This window comes from Halichoerus grypus, chromosome 6 (assembly GCF_964656455.1).
Source record: "Halichoerus grypus chromosome 6, mHalGry1.hap1.1, whole genome shotgun sequence".
NCBI lineage: Eukaryota > Metazoa > Chordata > Mammalia > Carnivora > Phocidae > Halichoerus > Halichoerus grypus.
Genome location: NC_135717.1, coordinates 150,481,322 through 150,503,889, shown reverse-complemented (window position 1 = coordinate 150,503,889; position 22,568 = coordinate 150,481,322). Strand labels below are relative to the sequence as shown.

Genomic DNA, 22,568 nt, shown 5'->3' with positions numbered 1-22,568 from the left:
TGGGTTCTGAACCCAGAAAAATGCAGTTGTGGTAAAGCAGCATGTTATTTTCAGCAAGGAAAATGTAAGAAAATCACATCTGTCATACCAGTACTACGTTTACCATTCTGTAAATGTTGGTGTGTTAGACAAATAGCTTCAGGGCAAGTCCTCAGGACCTGTAAAGTACTGTTACTGGTAAAATGGAAAGAGTTAATGAAGTTTAAAACAACCACCTATAATACCCCTTTCTGCAAACTGAGCCAGAATTTATTCGAGGTTTGCCTCTGTTTACATTAGGCATAATGCCTGAAAAGCCTTCTTTGGTCATCAGAATGTACATCTATTTAAAATCAACATTTTTATTCTTGAGGTGAGGTCATGATTTCTGAGTACCCAGGGTATTTTTTTTCAAAATAAATATAGGCATAAAAATGAGGAGAGATGTGCTTAATGAAATATATCAAAATATTTACCACATTGTTTGAAAACATGATGAAATTTGTAGAATATGTCATTTGGATTTTTTTATTTTATCTTTTCTCAAATTTAAATCAGAAAGTATAAGTTCATTTTATAAAATTACTATAATGGTCAAAATGTAAAAATTAAATTGAAAGTTTTCAAGGTTTTATCTAAAATGTGCATGTAAGTTTAACAGGCTAATTCTCCACTTTATTTCTTGCTGGGAAAAGAATACAAAAACAAAATGGAGAATTAAATTTACAGTTACAAAAAGAACCTATAAAATAATGAATCCTGTGTCTGCATTTAGGAATTACTCATCATTAGGAATTAGAAATTGCTTTTTAGTGAAACAATTATTTTAATGTTAAGTTGTACAAAATTGTGATACTAAAGCTAAAAGGAATCTTAGGTCAAGGAGATCACTGTTTTGATGATTTCAGTTTGATTTGCTTTATTGTTAGTATATATGCTGATGCAAGTGCATACCATTCCATCATTGCCAATAGAAATGATGAACTTCTGTAGTGCACTTTTACTGATTTATTTAAATACAAATGTTTCCACTTCTTTACATAGTATGGGTATATTTCAATAATGTTTCATATTTCATTACGTGATTTTACCAGATGGTCACTTATGCATGCTTTTACTCCTCTAACCTGGAATTTCTTCCAACTTTCTGTTATTATATAGTGTTGAAAAACATTAATGTCTTGATATCTAGATACAGGGATTACTAGATCAATAGCTATAAAAATTCAGTACATTTTGCCAATTAACAAATGTTTTTTAAATTAGTATCATTTTGGGGCACCTGGGTGGCTCAGTCATTAGGCTCAGTCATTAAGCTCAGTCATTAAGCCATTCGGCTCAGGTCATGGTCCCAAGGTCCTGGGATCGAGCCTCGCATTGGGCTCCCTGCTCCACAGGAAGCCTGCTTCTCCCTCTCCCACTCCCCCTGCTTGTGTTCCCTCTCTCGCTGTGTCTCTCTCTGTCAAATAAATAAAATCTTTAAAAAAAAAATTAGTATCATTTCATAGGTTCAAAGTGATAATTTTCTCTGCTTACTATTACTTTTGTTGTTGTTGTTGTTTACCTAGTTATTCTTTACTAATGTCATTAGGATTATAAAGATTATAAAGCCCAAAGCAGTTAAGTGACTCCCAGGGGAAACACACACACACACACACACACACACACACACACACACACATACACGCCCCACCAAAAAGCCCAGGCAAATTAGTGAAAGAACTAACACCATCCCCTCTTCTCAAGACTTATTATTCTTTCTATGATTTACATGCAACACTAGTGTTAATAGTATGTGTTAAATTGGCAACAAGAGACTATTCAATTTGCGAGATTCAGAGTATTAATATTTTTAAAACACAAATTGTTTGAGAAGTAGAAGTTTCAAGGGACTCCTGCAATGCAGAATAACCAGACCTAAACGCTTTCAGGATACTACCTGGGAAGTGCAGGCACATCCTGCCATCTCCCAGCCATTTGGGGACCTCACAAAATCCTTGGACTAGCTACATTATGGTTTAACTCTTGAAAGATACTCAACAGACTCCTAATAGAATTCAGAATCCTCTGGTATATATTATAATATTTTTACTACGAGTAGATTAATCCATGATCCTCATGTATGTGTTCATTCATTCAACAATTATTTGAATTCCGACTGAGCAGAACATCGCCATAGATGCTGGAGACGCTATAGTGAAAATAACAACGTAAAAACCAAGTATGATCTCATTCTGTTGAGAGACGTGCACGTACACACACACACACACACACACACACACAGAGTAATTAGAAAAATAGACAAAAGGCAACTTGTGGTAGGTGCTCTGATGGAATGAAAGAGTGACAGGAGGCTGGCAGACAGCGTGCTGAGAGCAAGGCCCAAGGGCTCTTGTGTACCAGGTGTGGGAAAGACTGAGTTGAGTTGGGTGTGGTGGAGAGGGTTTGTGAGAAGACTGTACCCAAAGGAAATTGGAAAACATGAGAGTAAATATGACCTATTTCAGGGATGGTAGAGGGGAGGAGTCATGACATTTGGAGACAGGCATCTTGTTTCTGAGAGCCTAATTTTTTTTAATCTTTAATATGGGTTTAATAAATTGTATTTTACTGGGTTTTAATAAGGATCAGTTCAAATAATACATACAAAAGAACTTTCGATATTGTAAATCACTAAAATGTTAATTAATGAGCATCATATTTGTCAAGAATGGTAAACTGGTGTTTTTTTCTGGCTATCATTGCCATAAAGAAAATCCTCAACTTAATATATTAAAAAAAATCCAATTAAAAAATGGGCAGGAGACCTAAATAGACATTTCTCCAAAAAAGGCATAGAGGTGGCCAACAGACATAAGAAAAAATGTTCCACATCACTCATCATTGGGGAAATGCAAATTAAAACCACAATGAGATACCACCTCTTACCTGTCAGAATGGCTAAAATCAAAAAAGACAAGAACTAGCTAGTGCTGGTGAGGATGTGGAGAAAGGGGCACCCTTGTGCACTGTTGGTGGGGACACAACATGGTGCAGCTGGTATGGAAACAGTAAAAAAATTAAAAATAGCCCTACCATACAATCCAGCGATTCCCCCTTCTGGATATTTATCTGAAAACAGACATGCTAATTTGAAAAGATAAATGCACCCCTATGTTTATTATAGCATTATTTATAATAGTTAAGATATGGAAGTAGCCCAAGTGTCCATCCATAGACTAATGGATAAAGAACAGGTGGCATACACACGCAATGCAATATTACTCAGCCATGAAAAGAATGAAATCTTGCCATTTGTGACAATATGAATGAAACTCCAAGGTATTATGCTAAGTGAAATAAGTCAGAGAAAGACAAGTACCATCTGATTTCATTTATATGTGGAATCTAAAAAACAAAACAAATGAACAAACAAAACATGAAAGAGACTCAGATACAGAAAACAATCTGCTGGTTGTCCGGGGCGGGGGTGGGGGGAGGAATGGATGAAATAGGGGAAGAGGATTAAAAGGTACAAACTTCCTGTTATAAAATAAATAAGATATGGGATACAGTGTACAGCATGTGTACAGAGACCCGATTAGACTTGGTGGTTTAGACCAGTCTTCATCACATAATGATTTCTTGGACATCTTTCACCACTTCAGTCAGGACAATTTGTATATTGGTGGTGTTGGGGGAGACCAGGGAATCTCATTTGTGTTCAAATTCCTACTTGTTTTCCCGTGTTACTTTTTCCTTTCCACTTTCGAAATATTTTTAGGAAAAAGTAATATTTGGAATTGAGGAAGGGAGGTATAGAGCTCAAATTAAACCACATGTTACCTATGTTCAAGGAATGCTTACTTTGCCTCTTTTTTTTTTCTTGTTCTAAAAAATGTCACCCAAATATATACCATAACAATATTCTATAGGCCATAGTGGATTTAAGCGAAAATCATATATAAAGGTTAATAAAATCAAAGTCATGAATCTAAAAGTAATGGTACACCCCCATTCTTTGTTTATTTCCTTGTTCTTTTTAGTCTCTGTGTGGACAGCGTATGTGCCAAAGGCATAAATATATGCATTAGATATAATTCACAGGACAATGGCAAGTGTTTGCATTTATCACAAAGTGATTGGAGAAGAAGTAAAAAGAAACGTAATTGGAAAGTTAGGCAGCAAAAGGGAGATAGCATTAATAAGAATCCTGATAAAGTTCGTGGACAAAATGGTATTAGTAATTTGGGGGAAAAAAGAAATTTGGGCAAGTGTTCAATGGTTGGGATCCATGATCAAGCACAACTGTTCAACTGCTTTTCTATTTAGATACTCATCTTCTTGTTTTTCTCTGAAGTGGCAAATGAGATCATGATTCATTTACGGATTCCACTCTGAGTCACAGTCATGACGATCACAGAAACAAATGCAGACTCGCGAGCACTCCCTCCCTCTGTCCCTCTTCTGGTTGCCCAGTCTAGAGTACAGCATCACTTCTGGGAAGACAACCCACATACCCACAAGCAAATTTCTCAGTGTACTTTTTAAGTTACTCCAAAGTCTATTCCCAGAAAGGACATTAACCAGACCCAGAATAAATTCATTATAATTTTATTTTCCCTGGCTTCCAAAGGAAAATTAAATTCACAGTTTGGCAACACCACAGCTGAATTACTCTACTAAAGATCACATCTCAGTTCACCTTCCTGACTGGATAAAAAAAGCTTAAAAATAAAAAAGTCTAATTATTTAATGTTGGAGTATAAATTAGGAGATACTGTGTGGCATGGCTCTAATTGATTTTTGAAAAATTACCAAACATTTTAGATGTCATAGATCTAAAGAGCAGAGTTTCTTCTAATTAAACATCTTTGGGGATTTTATTTAAGTGAACCTAAAGTTCCACATAATGTTTGGGAAACTTTTATAGGCAGACTAGTGGCTTCTCAAAGAGATCTGCATTCTAATCCCCAGAAGATTTGAGTATGTTCCATTATGTGGCAATGAGGAGTTAAAGTAGCAGCTGACTTTAAAACAGGGAAATTATCCTGGATTATCTTGATGGGCCTGATGTAATCACAGGGTCTTAAGAGTGAAAGAAGCAGGCAGAAGAATCAATGTCAAAGTGATGTGATTTGAAAAAGACCCAACTGGCCATTGCTGGCTTTGAAGATGGTGGGTTTAAGAGACAAGGGATGTGGGTATCTCTAGAAGCTGGAAAAGGCCAGGAAATGAATTGTCCCTGAGAGCCTCCTGAAGGAATGCAGCCCTGCTAACACCTGACTTTAATTCAATGAAACTCATTTAGGTTTTCTGAACTCCAGAACAGAAAGATAATAAACTTGTGTTGTTTTAAGCTACTAAATCTGTGGCAATTTTTTATACCAGCCATAAGGAACTACTGGAATTCATCTATTTCCCTTCTCCCTCCCCCTCACTATATTCCAGTCTCTCTGACCTTGGTTCTGTTACTGCAGAGTCAACCATCCAAGCAGGGATTTGTTTGCGAGTCCTAGCCAAACCCCAGGGAGTTACTTAAAGTCAGTCAGAAATGGTATGAGATGAATCATCATGGAGGATTGATGAGTACTTGACTGGCCTCAGAGATAAGAGGCCACAGACTCAGGGGCCAGGTTAATCAGACTCAGGTGCAAAGGTTGATCAATGAAGAGGCCAAGAAGAGCAAAACAAACATAATATAGACCCCGGCAGCCACTCCTTTGTTACCTCAGTCCCCTGACCTCTGGGAAATGTATTAAACCTCCCTCACACCCAGAATGAATAGAATACAAACTTAGGTAATGGAATCTTCTACTACATAGAGAAACAAAAACAGAAGAAAGAATAGAATAGAATTTACCTACTTCCATCTGATTATCCAAATCACTTTTGGTGCTTGTTAAAAAACGTAGATTTTTCAGTTACACATACTCATTCAGAATCTCCAAGGGTAATTTCTTAGGAATTTATATTTTTTAAAGTTCCTTGAATGATTTCAATCAACAACCAACTTTAATTACCATTGATTTATTTAAAAATTTGAGTTATGGCCAATACTAACTAAAGGAACCAAAAACATGGCTTTAAAAAAAATACGGAAATATTTAAACCAACAAATCACTGCCAAGATTACCATAATGTACCTTAACCTATTTTCTTTCTGGAAACTTTAGAAGGACTTTTATTGACATCATGGTAATTTCATTGTTGTGCAAAGGAAGAAACTGGGTATGGGTTGGAATATAATAGGCTTGGGTGAGTATCCAAAAATATATATATATACTAGAGTGGAAGCTTAGAAGCACACTGGAATTTTCAATATTGAAATAATTATCATAAAAAAATTGTTGTGGTTTATGAATAAGTCAACTTCAACCTGTATTTTAAAACCCCAGAACTATTTTCTGAAATGTCCTTCAGAATCTTAGGGGAAACCATATAACCCTGGAAAATGTGTATCATCAAAAAGTATATTAACTACTTAATCTTATAGGCCAATCATTTCCTTGCAAATATAATGGAGGAAGGATATTTATAATGAAAGGTACATATTAAATTTCAGGACTAAGGCTTGCAACATAAAAGTAATGAGTACTCATACCATTTTCTGTTAAAAGTCAATTTGTTTTTAGTGGAATCTATTTTATAATGAGTCAATGTTATGTCATTTTCAAAACATGCCACATGACTTTGGTACTAAAAAATACACTTTAGGATTAATTGAGTCTGCAAAGCTTTGTAGTTTTATGAGGATACACCTACTGGACTCCTAGGAAGTGTTTATTTCTAAATAGGTTAAGCCCAAAATATTTTTAATCTTATATGTTATTTACACACAGTTAAACCTTCAGTTAATTTAGCTCTATGGAAAATGATGTGTTCTGAATCATCATAGAGTTAATTAGAAGAAAACAGGGATTTATTTTTATTTTGTGTATATTTACAGATATTCTATTCATGAATTCAGCTACAGGGAGCCAGTTGATTTTCAAAAGTATAGTTTCTTCTTTTCCTTTGTACATTTTAAAAGCTTTCCCTATGCCTGGACTTATATTTTCCCCTTGGCTAAACCCAGCTCACCCTTCACTATGATGTTTCGTCTTGATTTTCACTTTGTGATGTATAAACTTCTTCAATAAATCACAGCTAGTTCTGGTGCTGATGCTCTATGAAATGGTAGTTCTTGTTTTCCTCCTGTAGGATTGCCACATGGCATCACAACTACATGTTTATTTGCATCTCTTCTACCTAAACTTTGTGCTTCCTGAAGCACCCACTAGGGATGGGTCTCTAGTGCCATATGGTACCTAAGTCTTAATCAACCTTTATGTGTAGACTGATGAATGAACGATTTGGTTTTCCTGCAAGGGGCAAATCAGAATTTTAAAAACTGTCTTATACCTTCCTTCTTTATAGATTTGATTTTAATTTGAATCGCATGTTGGGAAGTAGCTCTATACGATTTTTTTTCAGTGCTTATAATCTTTAAAGTTCTTAATTAGGTCCCAGCTACAGAAATTAAAAGGGAATATTTTCATGCAGTTAACTCATTACCCGATTGTACTGCAATTGTATGTACTGAATTCTATCCATTTCCATTGCGACCTCTCTAGTTCAAGCCACCATCTTTGCTTCTTTCCTAGACCAAATTTTTGTGTCCCATTTGGCCTTGCTGCTTCCTCTTATGATTCTATTACTTACAATCACTAGCATCCCAAACCACTTGAATGAAAATCCACAGTGCCTAGTATGGAGTATGATGACTTATGTGAACTGGCCATCATTACGTGTCCAATCACAACTTGTATGCCACCTAACCATCAAGCATCAGCCCTCATTCAAAAACTCTAAAACCTCTCTATTGAACACTCCTCCACTTCTTCACTTTTTCCTACCCAGTTTAAATATGATTTAATTCAAGAGGATGCTTTCTCTGCTTTCCCATGCTGTATTCTCTTTCCCTGCATTCTATCATTTTATTTTATAACACTTAGGAGAAGTTGTGGTTATTATTTGTTTTTACATGTTGTTTGACATAAATATTAGTATAAATATTAACCATTTATGAATATTGTCTAGTTTTATGTTTTTAGTTTACAAGGATAAATTGCATCATGCTTACAATGTCCTAAGTACTTTAGTGTATTGACCCATTTGATCTTCTTAACATCCCAACGACGAAGGTAATTAATCCTACTTTACAAATTTGGAAAATTGAAGTTTAAAGAGTTAATGTACACAAAGTTAGTTCCAGAGCAGAAAATAAAGAGATAGAAGCAAAGATTTCTGTCTCAGGGAATTTATTGCTCTTATTCAATGTACTACCTTCATGTCCCTTGTTTTCATACATCATGAAAGCAGTGGACCCCTGTAACAGTAATAATAACTAACATTTATTGAGTGCTTACTGTATGTAAGGAACTGTTCTGAGAGTTTTACATACACTAACTCATTTAAGCTCATGAACAAGCTTTATGAGATAGGCACCGTGACCGTCTTCTTTTTAAAGATGAACAAACTGAGGCAGTGGATTGCCCAAGATCTCATAACAAATATATTACATAGCATTCTTCACCACTAGGATATACTCAGTGAAAATAAATACGCGCACACAGTTTCTTGGGGGTAGAAAAAGGCAGGATGCCTGATGTCATCATTTTTCTATTTTTGTTAAATACAATGTTGATGTACTTTTTTTTATTTTCGTATTTGAAATGATTCTTATACTTCCTATTTCACTCCACTTAAGTCCAATTAAATATGTGTAATCATAATATACATAATACTAGACATATATAAAATCATAACATCTGTCAGACATGCTTCACATGCAGTGGCCTGCATCTGTCATGAGAGCTTTGGAAGACATGTCAGAGACAATTCTAGGCTTGGATTTTGAACTTTGAAAAAAACCTATAATGTCATGGGCATATTTCTTGCGCTTTACCTATTTTAATGCAAAATACAGGAAAGTTTAATTCTTTCTTGCTTATCCTATACAAAAAAATTGAAATCCACAGCAGCACTGCACAACATAAAATTTTATCTTCTAGGTTTGATTTCATTGGTTGAACAAGGTAATCTGGAGAAAACTATACCTGAAGAAAAGATTTGAAAGAAATTATGTTAAATTTCCTAATACTTAGAGAGGGATCATATTCTACAATGATTGTGTCATGGCATAGGGTTTTCAAAAGTTAATTAATTTACCATACAGATTCAGTTAAAAGTTAGATGTTTGCACACAAAATAAACCACTTAGGTAAATGCTAAACATCTATCCTTCCATGTCAAAACACAATACTTAAAGATGTCAACTTCACCTCAGCTGATCTCATTCAAATCCAATAGTATTGGCTTTAATATAGTAAAATATATATTAAAAAATCCATCCAAAAAATAGGTTGAGAACAAGAAATATTCTGGAAAAATATTTCATTCATTCGATAAATACGTATGGAGGACCTGTGTCCTAAGGGACAGATAAAGTCTTACTCTTATGGAAGTGACAGCCTAGAAGGTCAAAGTTATAACACACACTGCTAAAAAAATAAACAAACATCCTAAAAATAATTCCAGAAATTGGTAAGTGACAAGAAAATATAATGTTCTAAAATGATAGAGAATAAGTAGATGAGGCTCATTTTGGTGGTTCAAAGCTTGTCTGAAAAGGCTGAGACCTAAGTGACTACAAGCCAACAATTAAGAAGTCTAGGGCAGCAGTGCTCAAAGTGTTGATCTTTCAGAGAGTCCATAATGTAAAAATTATTCTTTTTGAAAAAATATTCTTATAATAATATTAAGATGTGATTTACATTTTTCACTTTGATTCTCTCAGAAGTGAAAGGCAGAGTTTTCCAGAGGCCACATGACACATGATGATGTCATTCTGATGGCTGACCAATAGACTTTTTGCTTGTTATTTTTACTTTCTAGAATTTTCTATTGTAGTAGGTTTGAACTATAAATGCATTTTCAGAAATTAATTCAGTTTGTTCTCAAAAACAATACTATGTTCCTGCTATTTTTGTTCATACCTGTTATTACAATAAGCTGTAACTTAGTTATTGTCCAATAAATCATTATTTTGTAACCCTCAAATTTCCCTTATGTCTATACAAATCAAGAAAAAGAAGTGATTATACTTTGGGGTCTTGTTTTGCAAAAGTATTTTGTGCACTACTGCACGAGTGAACAAAATTTGCTAAATATACTAGTATGTGCCCTAGCAATGAAATAATCAAAACAACAGACAAAAAATATTAAAAGCACTGAATCACTCACCATTGGGCAAAAACAGAAGTTCTGATACAGCCCTACGATGCTATGCTCTGTAACTATAGAAAACATTAGTAAGACAAAATAAGTAAGTATTTTAGGTGAAAAACGCAGGATATATAGGATAAGAGAGAGAGACAGAGAGAAAGAGAGGGAGGGAAATGAAATTCTGTTATGTATATAGGGCATGTCCAAAATATTTGAAATAATAAACAAAACCTAAATAACAATCACTTCTAGGGAGTGAAATTGGAGAGTAGGTTGGGTGAGAGATTATTTTGCATTTAACCTCGTATCCCAGTATGCTGTGAAATGTTTCAGCATGTTATACCGTTCACGTATACTAATCTTATAATGCACGTGAATTAATGCTAAAATATAATAAACCTATTATTGATATTTAAAAAAATATTTTCACGTTAGATGCCAAGATAAATGGGGGCAATTGTAGAATGAGTTTAAAAATATCCATGCATATGAGTATAAAGATGATGAAGATGAAGGATAGTTCCATGGCTTATAAGAAATGCTAAAATTGATAATGGTGGTAAGATTGATGTGAAAGGAGAAAAAAATGCAAATCCATTCACTTACTGTTCTGATTTAAAAAAGTAAACCACTCACCAAAAAAGGGAATTTTCATTGAAAATGTACCTATTGAGATAAGCAAAGTAGACAGATTAGGGATGACCAATGTGAAGAATAAAATTTTATGGTATGTGAGAGTATGCAAATTATTAGAGAAAGCAAGTGGTCATTGTAATATTAAAAAGTAATTACATTTTAGTACAACTATATGATGGAATTTCATGTAGTAAATGGCATTAAAGAATAATATTTAATGATACAGAAAGGTATCCATAACTTACTCTTTTGTGGGAAGGGTTATACAACTACAAGGACCATGGTGTAAGACTTTTGTAAACACCAAAGTGTCTATGAGTTTGTGTGTGCACATACTCACAGCCTAAGAAAAAAACATTAAAAGATGATCATTTCTGGGCTTGGATATTTATTTTCATCCTTTTCCATGTAAGTATTCTCCAAATGTGCTAAAACAAACTACTTTTATAAAATCTGCAATAAGAAAAAAGCGAAGTTTTAAACCCCAATGTATAAAGTGATAAAAATAGAACCTCCTCCTCTACAAACAGGGAATTGTCATTATATTTCATCATTTCTATGCTTTTGGAGGACTTGGCTTATGCAGATGCCCAGTCATATATCCCTATGTAGAGAGTGCGGGGAAACGGGGAACACCATACATCTCACCCAAAGGGAAAGCAACGTCACGGTTTGTTTGGGTGGGGTGCTGGCAACACATTAGTGTTAGCAATTCACATGGGGACAAAAAAAAAAAAAGAACTGCTTAGAACTTGGGAAATTTGTTTAACCGTACCCATCAATTTGATGATCTCTGAGATTGGTTCCAAATCTGTGGTTCTATGACTCTATGAGCAATAACTAATGACAGCTATACGATATTAAGCATTTCAATGTATCAATCACTTATACAGTAGCCATCCCCCTATCTGTAGTTTTGCTTTCCACGGTTTCAGTTACTCATAGTCACCTGGGGTCTGGAAGCAGATGACAATGCATTGGAAGGTCAATAATAGCTGGACACTACATCCCGTTGCCCACATCATTCACCTCGCTTGATTTCATCACATAGGCATTTTGTCATTTCATATCATCCCAAGAAGGAGGCAGGTGAGTACAGTACAAGAGGATAATTTGAGAAAGAAAGAGAGACCACATTCACATAACTTGCTTTACAGTATAGTGTTATAATTGTTCTATTATTGGTTATTGCTGTTATTCATCCTGTGCCTAATTCATAAATTAAACTTTATCATAAGGATGTATGTATAGGAAAACATAGTGTATAGAGGGTTTGGTCCTATCTGAGGTTCCAGGCATCCAGTGGGGGGCTTGGAACATATCCTCCCATACTGTACTAGGCCACGCCCTATACCAATGGCATTAGACAAATGGTGTCTGATGCTCATAACTTTTCCTACAGACATCATCAGATCCATTTTAAAGATGAAGACACTGAAACTACCAAAGTCACTTTTTTTTAAAATAAATTTTTACTCCTGATAGCTTACTTAAGTTTCTAAGTCTGTATCTATCTTTCCACAAAGTCTGATCTCTTCACTACTATCTTACTCCAGGACCGACTGACTTTTCAGAGATCACCAGCTAGTGTGGGACAAACAGAATCTGGCATCAGAATGGTTTTGACAAAGGAAACAGACAAGTTGCGGTGAGCCTGAGAGCTGTGACAAATGCAGGGCTGGATTCAGACTGAGGTAGATGAAAGGGTCATAATGTTCCCCATCATCCTCGCTGGTCTCAGGTCATGGAGGGAATGCAGTAGGCAGGCTGAGGGGGCACCTCAGTCATTTGAACATGAATATTGATGAAACCTCCAAAATCTATTGCCACAAACAACCTGACTCATTTGCCAGGGTAGAGAGCTGGTACCTCAGCCAGTGGTCTGAAGTGTGGATGTGGGTGTGTATGTGCATGTTAAGTGTGTGACGGGCAAGGAAAGAAACTACTGCTTAGTTATCTTTGTTTGTTTGTTTGTTTGTTTTTGCCTTTTAGAAACCATTGCCTACTTAATATCTCAGCTCTCCACTGATAATAGCATTGCCTATAAAATATTTTAAACTGATTCAATTAACTACCTTGTTTTAGCTCTATCTTGTCCACTCTCTTCTCAATGGATAAATATTTCAAGATTTTGTTCTTCTGTTTACTCATTAGGTGACTTTTAGTAAATTATTTAGACTTTCTGAGTCTCCATTTCTACCTCTGAAAATGTGGTAATAATACATGGATTTTAAAACATAAAACTTAAAGTAAAAAAAATGTGAAAATTCTGAGAATAAAGCATGGGATAAAATACACTATAAAGAGTAATTTTATTTCTTTCTAATGGACTCAAGAAGTATGCTTTAAAATTTGCAACATCCAATTATTGGTCTCACAGAACTGGTTTTATAAAAAAAGAAAGTATATGTTGATAGTATCAACTTCACAGTGAGCTAAATATAACTTAATGCATTTAAACTCTATTACAGATGCTGTAACACATTTACTGCTTCATAAAGAAAAATCCTAGGAATAGATAGTTGGAATTTTTCAAACAAAATCTCAGGTTATAGAATTCGACACGTTCTAAGCTAATGCTCAGAATTGTTTAAATATCTTCTTACAATGAACCACTTAATTATGTCTCTTTTTTTTCTGATTTCTTTTAAGTTTATTCACATTCTCTGTTACAAAACTGAGGCCTTTCCATAATTTTCTTAAAATAATAATAATGAGATGTATGTATAGGATGTTATGCTATGAATCACTTTACAATTCTATGAGTTACTTTCAAGAAGATTATCTTCTGTTTTTTTAACAGTTCCATGACCAAAAAAGAAAAAAAAGGCATTTATTCTAATATTAATTTTTCAGGCAAATGTATTAGTTGTCAGGGACATTAACTTTCCACAGGTCTTATAGCTAAAAGTGACATATTTAAGTTAGTTTAAAAGGGAAAATCTTACAATGTGGCAATTTATGTTAAAATATCTGATTCTAAGAATTCCTATAAACACAAGGAAAATTTTGGAGGAAAAATAAATCCTATAAATACAGCTGATATAATCACAAAATGAAATAGACAAGAATTGAGTGTATGGCTCATTTGTAAAAAGCATGTATCAGGAACTGACAAAGATATATCAAACCAGGCCTTTGGGAGATTGCAACTTTGCATAACTTCTAGTTTGGGAAAAAAAAATATTGCTAGCATGCAACAAGAGAGTGAAAGATTACTGCCTTGTGATATTTTTAGTGTGCAATTTTTTCATGTTCTTTTATGTTTTTTGGCATTAAGCTATAGAATACCATCCCCAAGTAAGGTTTTGGATGAATTCCTAAATTAAATCCACAAAATAAGAAACAGGCAGGACATTGCTGATTGATTCCAGATCTGAATAGCATAAAATGAATCCCTTTCACATAAGAAATAAACTGGAAATGTTGATATTTACCTTTTCTGTCAGAGTGTTAATGAAACATATTTTCACATTTTGGAAACTAACATAAGTTACCTCCCTGGCCCCAAATTAAGGTAGTCCAAGTAAATCAATATAAAGTTCAAGAGTCATGGGCAAGAAACGGTTCAATTCCTCTGAAGACTCATTTGCATTTTCCTGAAATTATTTGTCTGTTTACGATTTAGGAGACCTTTAGATGAACCTGAGAGTTGATTGAGAGAACAGCACCTAATTGTTGCAACAGCTACAGAGGGAGAGAGCTTTGCAAGAGGAATGCCCTCCCCCCCAGTAGACGTCTTCATTTGCAGCAGGACTCAATTCTTAGTTAAAAGCTATGGTATTTGGGTAAGTTAAGCATGAATCTCTCTCCCATTCCATAGGGAATGAGCGGGGCAGTCCTTGCTCCCCACGTCCACCTGCACTTCGTTAGCGAGCAGAATGCTCACATGCCACCCCACAAGATCCCCACAATGACATAACTCCATGCAGAGACTGGCGTGACTGGGCTGGGTTTTCCCCCCTTCAGCTCTGTATCACTAAGAACCTGGCAGCCAGTTCCGTCCTGACAGAGTTCACAGCATATATTGGTGGATTCTTGTCCATAGTGCATCTGCTTTAAGAATTAACGAAAGCAGTGTCAAGACAGTAAGGTAAGTGCTGTTTTAACTATAGCACTGGGGATGCTGACGGTTTGGGACAGTGTTTATTGTAACAGGAACAGAAAAAATTCCAGAGCAACTTTGCCAATTGCTATTCAACAGCAAATCCACAGTTTTGAGCATTTACTTTCACATTGTGCTCAATGTGCTTTCCATGATTTATGGATTTGAGATAAATTTTATAAAGTATATGCTGAGTTGCTTGGCAAAGGAAGCTATACAAAGTTTCAGAAATCGGAATGAGAAAATATTTAAACTAGACATAGTAAAAAACGTGTGGCAATTAAAATGTTTGTTATTTTATGATAATTAGTTATATATGTTAGTGTTGTTAGAACCTAATTTTGGAACAAGGAAAGGCCATTTCCATTAGTATTCAAAATATTTTGCAATAAATATATTGTTATAATTTGTTACAACTTACAATAAACATGTTATTATAAAACTTGAGCTAAAGAACTTAGACATTTATGAATTACTTATTTCTATTTTGTTAATTTTATCGATTTGTTTTTTGGATGTATATGTTGAAAAAACATGTTTTAGAGAAATTCTGGGGAAGACGATTTATTTTTTGAGAAAAGCATTTCCTCCATAGCCACAGGTATTTGGAAAAAAACTGGGAAAAAGCAAAGTGCACTTTTGCTTCATAGTGGATTCATTATATGGTCACAAACTCTCTTTGAATTCAGAGTCCTTGTTTTTCCTCTGCCAAAAAGTATGGAAGCATTTTTTCATTACTATTCAATACTCATATTATAATGACCATGACTATTTTAGTGTATACTAAATTTAAAATAAGGTGGAAGGTTTTTAATGAAGCCAGAGAAGTCTTTATAACATTAACATATTATAACTTATAAAGAATCCTGTAATTACATTTACACTATGTAATTGTTCTCATGGCCAACTCCTGTCAACTAAATTAAATGACGCCATCGTAATCTTTGGGAATAATTTGCCAAGAATCTGGCTACATGTTACATTATGTCAGCTATCAGAGTGATTCTAACAACTTTTTTCAGGGTTTCATCTGCTAAAATAAAGTGCCTTATAATTTCAAGTTGAAACAAAGAAAAGATGTCTCAGTTTCTGATACTAAAAAATCCTACTTATCCCAAACTACCTAGATACAAAAGCTTGTACCATATTTCTCACAGGAAGATATATTATTTAATGGTATCTAGTGGAATGTGGATCCTGCCTCACATTATGATTGCCCTCCTGGAGTTACCCCCCAGCCATAACTCTCCACTCTACAAAAGTCCAACCCTTTACCTAAATTGCTAAGCCTGTACTTTCCCAAGCAATTGAAATGTACTTTATTGAGCCTCACCTTAGAAAACATGTTCATATGAGAAAATCACTGTTACAGCTCATTTTTAATTTATATTCTCAATTTTGTCCTTTTCTACATGGCTCCTAATGCCACTGTTAAATACAGACTTTCCTCAGTTCCACCTCTTTCCCACTTCCATGCTGTGAGGGCACTAAAATCCAGATAAGTAAGCCATGTCTTCTTAAATTTTGGCATGAAGAAAGTAGAGAACTTGTGAGTTACTGAGAAAGGAAAACTTTAATTCAGAACTTGAAAATAATATATTTTCTCTAACAGCTGGATCTCTTTATAGGTTTAACATTTTTTTAGAATTTGTGACATTTCCCTGATTAAGAAAAAGTAGCTTCTAAAACTAATGTACTAAATATTAACTTTGGAACACAGTTGTGTAGTGTGCCTAAACGCACGGAATGTTAAGAAAAGTCAAAATAACAGGCACACACACACCCACCAAGAATTTTGTTCCTCCTCCTCAGAACCAACAATACCCAGACATTTTTAAAGGAATGTACCCCCTCTCACACACACATGCATAAGAACAGCTTTCCTCCAGGCAAAACCATAGATTGCCGTGTTTCCAGTAAGGGTCTTCTTAATGAGACATTTTAATGAGGGTGAATGGTAGGGTACAGGGTACAGTTTACAACTGCCTTTTCATTTTCATTTTTCTGGTTTTGAAGGATGTTCTGAATCAGTGTACTAACATGGTGGCCAGTGGGCACCACCCAGAAACCTATTGCAGGAAGGCATTTAATTAAGGAATGACCTAGAGAGATTGAATGGACAATTGGGCCTAGCTCGCCCAGAAGGGGGCGCATGTGTATGCACTCTAACTTGAGCCCTGTTCACCCACTAGAAGTTGTACGTACATCCTTCTCGTGATACTGAAACAAAAATTAAAAAGACATCATTAGATGCTCTAAAAAAGCACTGTAAAGTAATAAAGTAATAAAATAATTTATTACTATAAAGTAATAAATTAAATGCATTTGCTAATTCATTTAACATTGCCAAGCCAATATCCTTTTCCTGAAAGTATATTATTATATAATAATGTATTTCCACTTTATTTAGGATTCAAAGCATTTGCCAAAAATGAACCTCGGCGTGTTTACTCTCCTCTTGGCAATAGTCGGTGGTGCCAGTGGCCAGTACTATGATTACGATTTTGCTGTATCGATTTATGGGCTATCATCCCCAAACTGTGCCCCAGAATGTAACTGCCCTGAAAGCTACCCATCAGCCATGTACTGTGATGAGCTGAAATTGAAAAGTGTGCCAATGGTGCCTCCTGGAATCAAGTATCTTTACCTTAGGAATAACCAGATCGACCATATTGATGAAAAGGCCTTTGAAAACGTAACTGATCTGCAGTGGCTCATTCTGGATCATAACCTTCTAGAAAATTCCAAGATAAAAGGAAGAATTTTCTCTAAACTAAAACAACTGAAGAAGCTGCATATAAATTACAACAACCTGACGGAGTCTGTGAGCCCGCTTCCCAAATCTCTGGTGGACCTGCAGCTTACAAACAACAAGATCCAGAAGCTTGGCTCCTTCGATGGACTGGTAAACCTGACTTTTGTTCACCTTCAACACAATCAACTGAAAGAGGATACTGTTTCAGCTGCTTTTAAAGGTCTTAAGTCCCTCGAGTACCTTGACTTGAGCTACAATCAAATGGCCAAACTGCCTTCTGGTCTCCCAGCATCTCTTCTGACTCTCTACTTGGACAACAATAAGATCAGCAACATCCCTGATGAGTATTTCAAGCGTTTCAATGGACTGCAGTATCTGCGTTTATCTCATAATGAACTGGCTGATAGCGGAGTACCTGGAAATTCTTTTAATGTATCATCCCTGCTTGAACTGGATCTCTCTTATAATAAGCTGAAAAACATACCGACTGTCAATGAGAACCTTGAAAACTATTACCTGGAGGTCAATGAACTCGAAAGTAAGTAGAAAGCTGTGCTTGTCTTTCACTGATGTTTCCTCAAGTTTTTAAATGCCGAAGCTGCGTAGCATAAATATTATCTCTGGCTCCATTAAAAAAAAAAAAAATGAAGGAAAATGCTAAGAAAATATCCTCTCATTCAAATATAGAAGAATTCTAGCTCAGTTATTTATCCAATGTCTGGCCTCTCTTTGGAGTGTCCAGATAAGAAACCATTAAGCTGGGGCGCCTGGGTGGCTCAGTCGTTAGGCATCTGCCTTCAGCTCAGGTCATGATCCCAGGGTCCTGGGATCGAGCCCCACATCGGGCTCCCTGCTCAGCGGGGAGTCCGCTTCTCCCTCTCCCTCTCCCCCTGCTTGTGTCCCCTCTCTCGCTGTGTTTCTCTCTGTCAAATAAATAAATAAAATTAAAAAAAAAAAAAAAAAAAAGAAACCATTAAGCTCATAGAACATGAATTTCTTCAAATTTAATATTTTGGGCTAATTTATCCTGCTGTGTTATCTCTCAATATTTATTTGTTATTATTTGGCTCTGCCATGATTTAGATTTGTGCCCTACATTTATTTCTTGGCAAGGTCTAGCTGAGGGAGGAATAAACAAGTCCAGGAGAGGGCTAGCTAGCAGAGGTTTTCAAATATCCCTCCTGGTTATCTCCAGAGCAGCTCACGTATCCTCATGGTCTCCTCTGTCATCGTTACCTGGGACTCAACATATTACCCTGCTATCACTAATAGTCATCTACCTCTGTCATCTCTATTACAGTGTGTGTGTCTTTACAGCGTTCCTATGAAGATGGACAGGAAGATTAAGGAGGGAAGAAGGAATATGATGAGGGTTTGGAATTTATTTTAATGGTATTAAAATTCCCCCTTTTTTATACACAACACCACCTCATTTGATTTTTCCACAGTTTCTCCTTCCTTTCTCCTGCTGCCATAGTTCATTTTTTTTTATTTATCTTCTGGGAGGGGTTTTGACCCGATCCACTTTGGGCTATTTATATAGTCTTCTGGACTTCTGGGAAATTTTTCAATTTAAGCCATACAGATTCAGGTGGGAAACCGAAATTCACCATTTTCCACCTTATTCTTTAACAAAGGGTGGCAGAAGAGAAAACCTATGGTTCATGGACAAAGTTATTTAAATAAGAAGTCAGGTGGGAAACGCTGATTTACTCATAAAACAATTATATCTGCAAAGTAATCTATTGAACTTGAACATCTTTATACCATGAAAGTTGGTTCTTTTGTCATATTGGATAAGGCTATTGACATTTCTATCCAAAAGATTACAGAGTGACTTTTTAGTATGATACTTTGTAATTCTGCAACAATTTTGTTTAACTCCTGGTAGGGTTGGTGTGTTCTCAAGAAGGAGACCATGATTGCCAGCTCTGAAATGCCATATATCCTTTCTTGTGTCTGGAAAGCTTGCTTGTCATACAATACAGAGTAAAGCTATCATAGCTTTACTCTGTAAAATTCACTATGGGAATTCACCATGGGAAATTCACTATGTGACAATATATGGCTCCACATTATAAACATTTGTGGTTAGGAGGAAGGATAACTCAGACCACCCAAAATGCTAATGGCATTTAAGATGTTGAAGGGCTGAAGAAACCTGTTAGATTTAGTTGGTGGAGGTTAGCCACGTGAGTGGGACTACCTCATACTCTGAGAAAAGAAAGGAGAGAGAGAGAGATGCAGGAACATCAGAAGGTATAAAGACCAGTAGGAATACAAGATGGAAGAGGTGATATATGAGATGGGAAAGGTGGTCTATGGAAGACATGCCAATGGTCACTCAGTGCCAAGCTGAGCTTGAAACCACACTGCCCATCACATATGGTCATTTGAAAATGAGTAGTTAGTTACTTTTATTCCTTCCTTATCCTTGATATTTAGATATATAGCTTTCAGATATTCTTGTTGTTTGACTTTGCAGGTATGTTTCAATTCAGCTTATTTTGCTACATAAAAATTATGTATACCAATCATCCACATTCTTTTAAGATAAAAAAAAAGCCCCTTTATAGTTCTCTAATATTAGAAAATGTATAGCCAAAGAGTATTTATCATACTTTAAACTTTCAACTTTAAGCATTAGCCTAGTCATAGGTTTTCCTAATGTAAAGTAATTTGGAAAAGAGGACAAAATTAAAATGGCATCAATAGCCATTCAGCACATTAGGTGTTAGCACTGTGCGGGAAGTGACTTACATATCTTAATCACTTCAATCTTCATGTAACACAGTGTTATAGATATGTTATATCTAATAAGATCAGATAAATGTTCCAAAGTCACCCTGATGATAAATGGCAGAGATAGAAAACTAATATAGGTCTAAATCCATGTTTTGTCCCTTGGGCCATGCTTTCTGGGAGATAGGCACCACAAGATCCCTGAAATTTGATTGATGAGTTATTTAAAGACAGCATCTTAGAGGAAAAGAGAACAGTGTGTTAGGCTCCACTGAAGTCATTGTTAACTAGAATTTGAGAATGAAAGAAAATAACACCAGAGGGGACCAGAGAAGATTAATCAGAACTAGACATGAGCAGACATAGACAGTTTCTATGTACACACATAGAACATGCACTCTAAGAACCACTTTCGTTTCTATTCAAAACTAAATCGTCTTTTCATTTGTGGCAGCTTTTTCTTCCCACAGAAGAAAATGACATGAGCTCTAATCATGGACATTCCATGATTTGGTTTGTGCTTTGGAGTTTTGAATTATTATCAAATAGTGTGTTTGTTGGAAGACTCTTCAGAGGTCATCTAGTTAACCCTTCTGATTTTAAGATGCAAAAACCCAAGATGCTTATATTGGTGAGGTTACTCATATAACAGCACCAATCTTAGATTTCTTTGAGCTAGACAAAATATTTCAAAAGAGTGCTTGGATAATATGACACATTAATTGAATGTCTTTCTAAAATCAAGTATTTCTAAATGCAGAACTTATAATTAATAAGTTCTATTCTTTCAAAAATTCCACTGAAAGTCCGGATCTACCATAAGCATTATTTACTAAATATTGCTGTGTCATTTGGTAGCCTGAAATACTCTTTTAGCAGTTCCAAATTCAGAGGTACATCAAATAAGTGGGAAGGAGTCTTAATAGATATTATTATGAATTTGAGCATTTTTTAAGTAATCGTTTCAAGCCCATGTACTAAAAAAAGTAATTAACATTTCTATTCTTTAATTTGCAGAGTTTGAAGTAAAGAGCTTCTGTAAGATCCTGGGACCATTATCCTACTCCAAGATCAAGCATTTGCGTCTGGATGGCAACCATCTTACTCAGACCAGTCTGCCACCTGATATGTATGAATGCCTACGTGTAGCAAATGAAATCACCGTTAATTAATATCTACTAATGCCAATTCTACTGAGGTGTACCCTGGAGCAACATTTTATGGTTATGTTTTTTGTGTGTGTCAGTTTTCATAGTATTCATTTTTTGTCACTGTTTATTACTTCCATGAATTTTAAATTCCAAGGGAAATGTTTTGTAAACATTTTACTACTTTTTTTTAAAAGAAAAGATGAAAGGCAGGCCTATTTCATCACAAGCACAGACATAGACACACACAGAGACAACAAACTTAATGCTTTATTTGTAAATTTAGTGTTTTTTACATCTCTACTGTCAAATGATGTGCAAAGTCTTCTACGCATTGAATGGAAGTCAGCCGAGCATTATAATTCCTGAATCTTAACTTAATGTGCCAAAAACCATGGGTCACATACGTATGGATGTTCATTGTCTTGAATCAAATGGTCTCAAATTTCAATGTTCAGATTTGTTTAGCCAAGAAATAGGTGGTAAATCTTGAGACCAATGATTTTGCAAAATACTAGACCAAATTCACAAAGCCACATACACTTAGAGCAATATTTTTAGCATTAAGAACTTATATAGTTACCAGTGAAACTTTTCTTTTCTAGAATTATTTTTCACTCTAAATCACGTGTATGTTCCTTTTTAATCATTTGCATGTTATGTTTAACAAGCTAATAGCAAAATAAAACATAGCAAATGGCATCACTGTGTTTTTTTATGAAGTTCGTATCTCTCATATATAAAATAATAGATTAGAATTTTAAAAATATCTTTAGCCTGCAGTATTTTACTTACATTAAATAGAATTTCCCACTAATAGTCTGCCTCTAGCATCCATTTGGAAACAGCTTTAAAATACATCTTAAAATATATACTTAAAAGTGTGTAGATCCCAGTTTTGTTTCATGTTGGGGGAAGGGATTCCCTCCCCCCCCACAACTAGGCAATCCTCTAG

General features: G+C 35.3%; 1 protein-coding gene across 1 annotated transcript; it reads left to right on the top strand.

The window, feature by feature from the left end:
- The first annotated feature begins 14,755 nt into the window (after nt 1-14,755).
- On the top strand, nt 14,756-22,315 carry LUM (lumican). Its single transcript, XM_036114489.2, has 3 exons — nt 14,756-14,956; nt 17,379-18,261; nt 21,483-22,315. Exons 2-3 carry the CDS (start codon nt 17,400-17,402, stop codon nt 21,635-21,637), a joined length of 1,017 nt encoding a protein of 338 aa, XP_035970382.1. The 5' UTR covers nt 14,756-14,956; nt 17,379-17,399; the 3' UTR covers nt 21,638-22,315.
- The last annotated feature ends 253 nt before the right edge of the window (nt 22,316-22,568 follow it).